General features: G+C 36.8%; 1 protein-coding gene across 1 annotated transcript; it reads left to right on the plus strand.

The window, feature by feature from the left end:
• Positions 1-517: 517 nt before the first annotated feature.
• LOC132050879 (auxin-induced protein 10A5-like) lies at positions 518-2,349 on the plus strand. The gene has a single exon (XM_059442220.1). The coding sequence runs from the start codon at positions 1,324-1,326 to the stop codon at positions 1,669-1,671; it is 348 nt and encodes a 115-aa protein (XP_059298203.1). The 5' UTR covers positions 518-1,323; the 3' UTR covers positions 1,672-2,349.
• Positions 2,350-3,255: the final 906 nt, after the last annotated feature.

Here is a 3,255-nt window from a genome sequence, read left to right on the forward strand (position 1 = left end):
ATTAGTAAAAAGCTACGGTCATATCTTTCTTAAAATTTATGGAGTCATCTCCAATTAATAACTAGCAGTCTTGTGTATCTTGATTGGCTTCATTTGTGTTTATTTTCTTGCCATTATTTATTCTTTCCTGTCTAGACTAGATCTTCTTCTCTTTCGGCATAGTAACTTCTTATGGATTTAGGAGTTTTTGTTGGGAGCAACACTAACATGATTAAATTAGTATTCTTGCAAGGTTGGAAAATTAAGACTGTTCCCTTAGAAATGACTCACTCAAAGTTAAAACTTCTTAGAAGCAGAAACTCAATAGTTCTTTGAATCTGCAGTTTGCCTAGTACTTTCACCCATGTGGGTTCCTCCAAAATTGCACTACTTTTGGATGATCTGACATGTATCCGGTGGTATTTTTAAAGAGTCCGAGCAACATATCTTGGAATTAGTGATTGTAATTCAACAAGAGAAGCCATTTTAGTGGACAACAAGTCGGATATACTGTACTTTGTGGTGGTTATTTAAACAGTTTCTGGGGAAATAGCCCTCCTTAATTTAGCTGTGTAAACATTTGCAAATGTACGTAGCTATATATGGAATTCTTTGTGCTTGCTGTCTGCTGAAGCACTTGCTACATTTGAGTCTCTCATGAATAGTTTTACATCATTAACCTAAAAGGTCCCCTGCTAAAGTATTTGCAACACCAACTCTCTTATGTATAGTTTTACATCATTAACCTAAAAAGTCCCCTGTTAAAGTACTTGCAGCATTGACTCTCTTATGTATTGTCTTACATCATTAACCTAAGAGGTCCCATATGTTCTTCCTTAATTTAATGCAAAGAAAATATGTGAAGCAGAGCACCCAAGGGTGTAGCTTAGTGATCAATGAAGTGGATTCAGAACCATGAGAAGGCAAAAATACTAGGTGATTTCTTCCCATTTGTCCAAGCCTTGGTAGACAGAGTTACCGAATACTTGCACTAGTGGGAGGTAGCAGGTACCTCGTGAAATTAGTTGAGATGCGCGCAAGCTGGCTTAGACACATTATTATAAAAAATAAAATAAAAAACTATGTGAACTTTCTTAAGTTGCTTCTACATTCATGCTTGCAACATACTGCATGTTATCCTTGAAAGGACAAGGTAGCTGAAAGTGATGCTTCAGTAACATGGTTAATGTTATTTCACATGCATTTCATATCATCTATGCTTTTCACAAACCAAATCCTCTGTTCTCCCTTCACTTTGTATAAGTTTGCTCTTAACACATTCCTTCTTGTACTGGAAGATCGTGCCTACCTTGTGAGTTGTTTTGAAGAATTACGTGTTTAAGGATGTTTGCAGGTACAACGAGCCCAAAGCGAATCGCGAAGATGCTGAAAAAGATCATTCAATTCTCAAGAAGATCCAGTTTCAGGCGTGCTATCGATGATTGGGACGACGATGTGGCCTCATTGCCAAAAGATGTGAAGGAAGGGCATTTTGTGGTGCATGCAATTGATGATGGTAAACCGAGGAGGTTTGTCGTAGATTTGAGCTATTTGGCGGATCCAGGATTTGTGAGGTTGTTGGAGCAAGCTGAGGAAGAATTTGGTTTCGAACAAGAAGGGGTTCTTGCTGTCCCTTGTAGGCATAATGACTTGGAGAAAATTCTTGAAAGCAGGAAGAAGAACAAGAGATGATCTTAAGAGATGATCTTTCTTTCCTCTTATTAATTTTACATCCCTTTAAAGGTTTGTTGATTTGTAGGATATATGTTATACTTTTTATAATGGTTGTCACCTTTTTTTCTCCCTCCATTTTTCATTTTGTTGATTGAAAGAGAATAACTGCTATATATTGAGTAAATAGAGGGGTTGTTATAGTAATTCGGCCCTTTGCTAGCCCCTTCTGATAGCACCTCAAAACCATCCCATTCATCCAAAAAAAAAAAAAAAAAAAAAAAAAAGAGAGAAGGAAAAGACCTTTATGTTTGTCTGATGATCTTTATTCTAGGGGAATGACCATAACTGGCTTTCTTTCTTTTGTGAAATTGAGCTTGAAATCTCTATGTTTTTTTTATTCTACCGAATATTTGTTATTTCTCATGAGCACGGAATAATGTAGGAGATATGTGATTCTGAATGTCGTGGAGTGAGTGTTCAAGAGTATGGTTGAAATTGTGGGATTTTAAGAAATAGTAGTTGTTTCATTTTTATAGCGTTTTTACGGGTTATTCAGTTGTAACTTGCGCAAGAATTTGACGTTGTGTTACCAATATTGACGTTACAAATCATTGAATCAGCTAAACTTGAAATTCAAGTATGAATTGCCACATAACATAATCAAAAGAGAAGGCTATTCTGAGATTTGACAATCAATTCTTGGGCTCTCTAACTCCTGGCAGATCCCTCTGTACTACTTTTGTTGGTACTAGGTCGTAAAATTTCTGCTGCTCACTGTTAAAAAATGTTCTTTTAGCGTAAGCAATTCGTATATGACCATCTTTTCATTATTAATCACCGCATAGCAGTTTCTTCAGTTTTAATTCTTACATAAAAAATTCCCATATAGTAATTAATTTCTGAACCAAACAATCCCGTGTTGTCTCTCACGTTCAGAAGATGAAGGTAGTACAAATGAGGAAGTTTAGATGGAGGACAAGATTAAGAACGAAGATATATGGGGCAAAGTGGGAGTCGCCTTTGTGGTGGACAAGATGCGAGAATCATGGCTGAAATGGTTGAGGCATATGAAGAGAAGGAGCACCGATGCCCCAGTGAGAAGGTGCGAGAGGTTGACAGTGATAGGTTTTGAGGAGATGTAGAGGTAGATCGAGGAAGAATTTGGGATAGTTGATTTAACCAGGTCAACTCATTGAGAACATGACCATAAATAGGAGAGCATGGAGGCCGAAGATTAGGGTAGACGGTTAGTAGGTAGTCAAGTGTTTTCTCTCTTCCCAGTAGTAGAGCAAGGTTCTAATCAAGAGCACCACTATGTTCCCTTACCAGTATTAATATTATGATTATGTTAGCATTATCATATTCTTCAATTTTAGTATTATGTTTTTTTTTTTTTTTTTTGTTGGTTATTTTATTATTTTTACTGTCAGTACTTTTCGTTCCTCGTTATTTTTTCATGATCTACTCTGGCATTTCTTTTAAAATCATTCAGAAAAATGAGTTTCTTGAGCCGAGGTCTATCAGAAACAACCTCTCTACCCCACAAATGTAAGGGTAAGGTCTGCGTATACTCACCCTCCCAGAGACCTCACTTGTGGAAAT

This window comes from Lycium ferocissimum, chromosome 3 (genome assembly GCF_029784015.1).
Source record: "Lycium ferocissimum isolate CSIRO_LF1 chromosome 3, AGI_CSIRO_Lferr_CH_V1, whole genome shotgun sequence".
Classification (NCBI taxonomy): Eukaryota; Viridiplantae; Streptophyta; class Magnoliopsida; order Solanales; family Solanaceae; genus Lycium; species Lycium ferocissimum.

Excerpts from the sequence above, each read along its gene's own strand:
- LOC132050879 (XM_059442220.1), top strand. The coding sequence starts at position 1,324 with ATGTTTGCAGGTACAACGAGCCCAAAGCGAATCGCGAAGATGCTGAAA.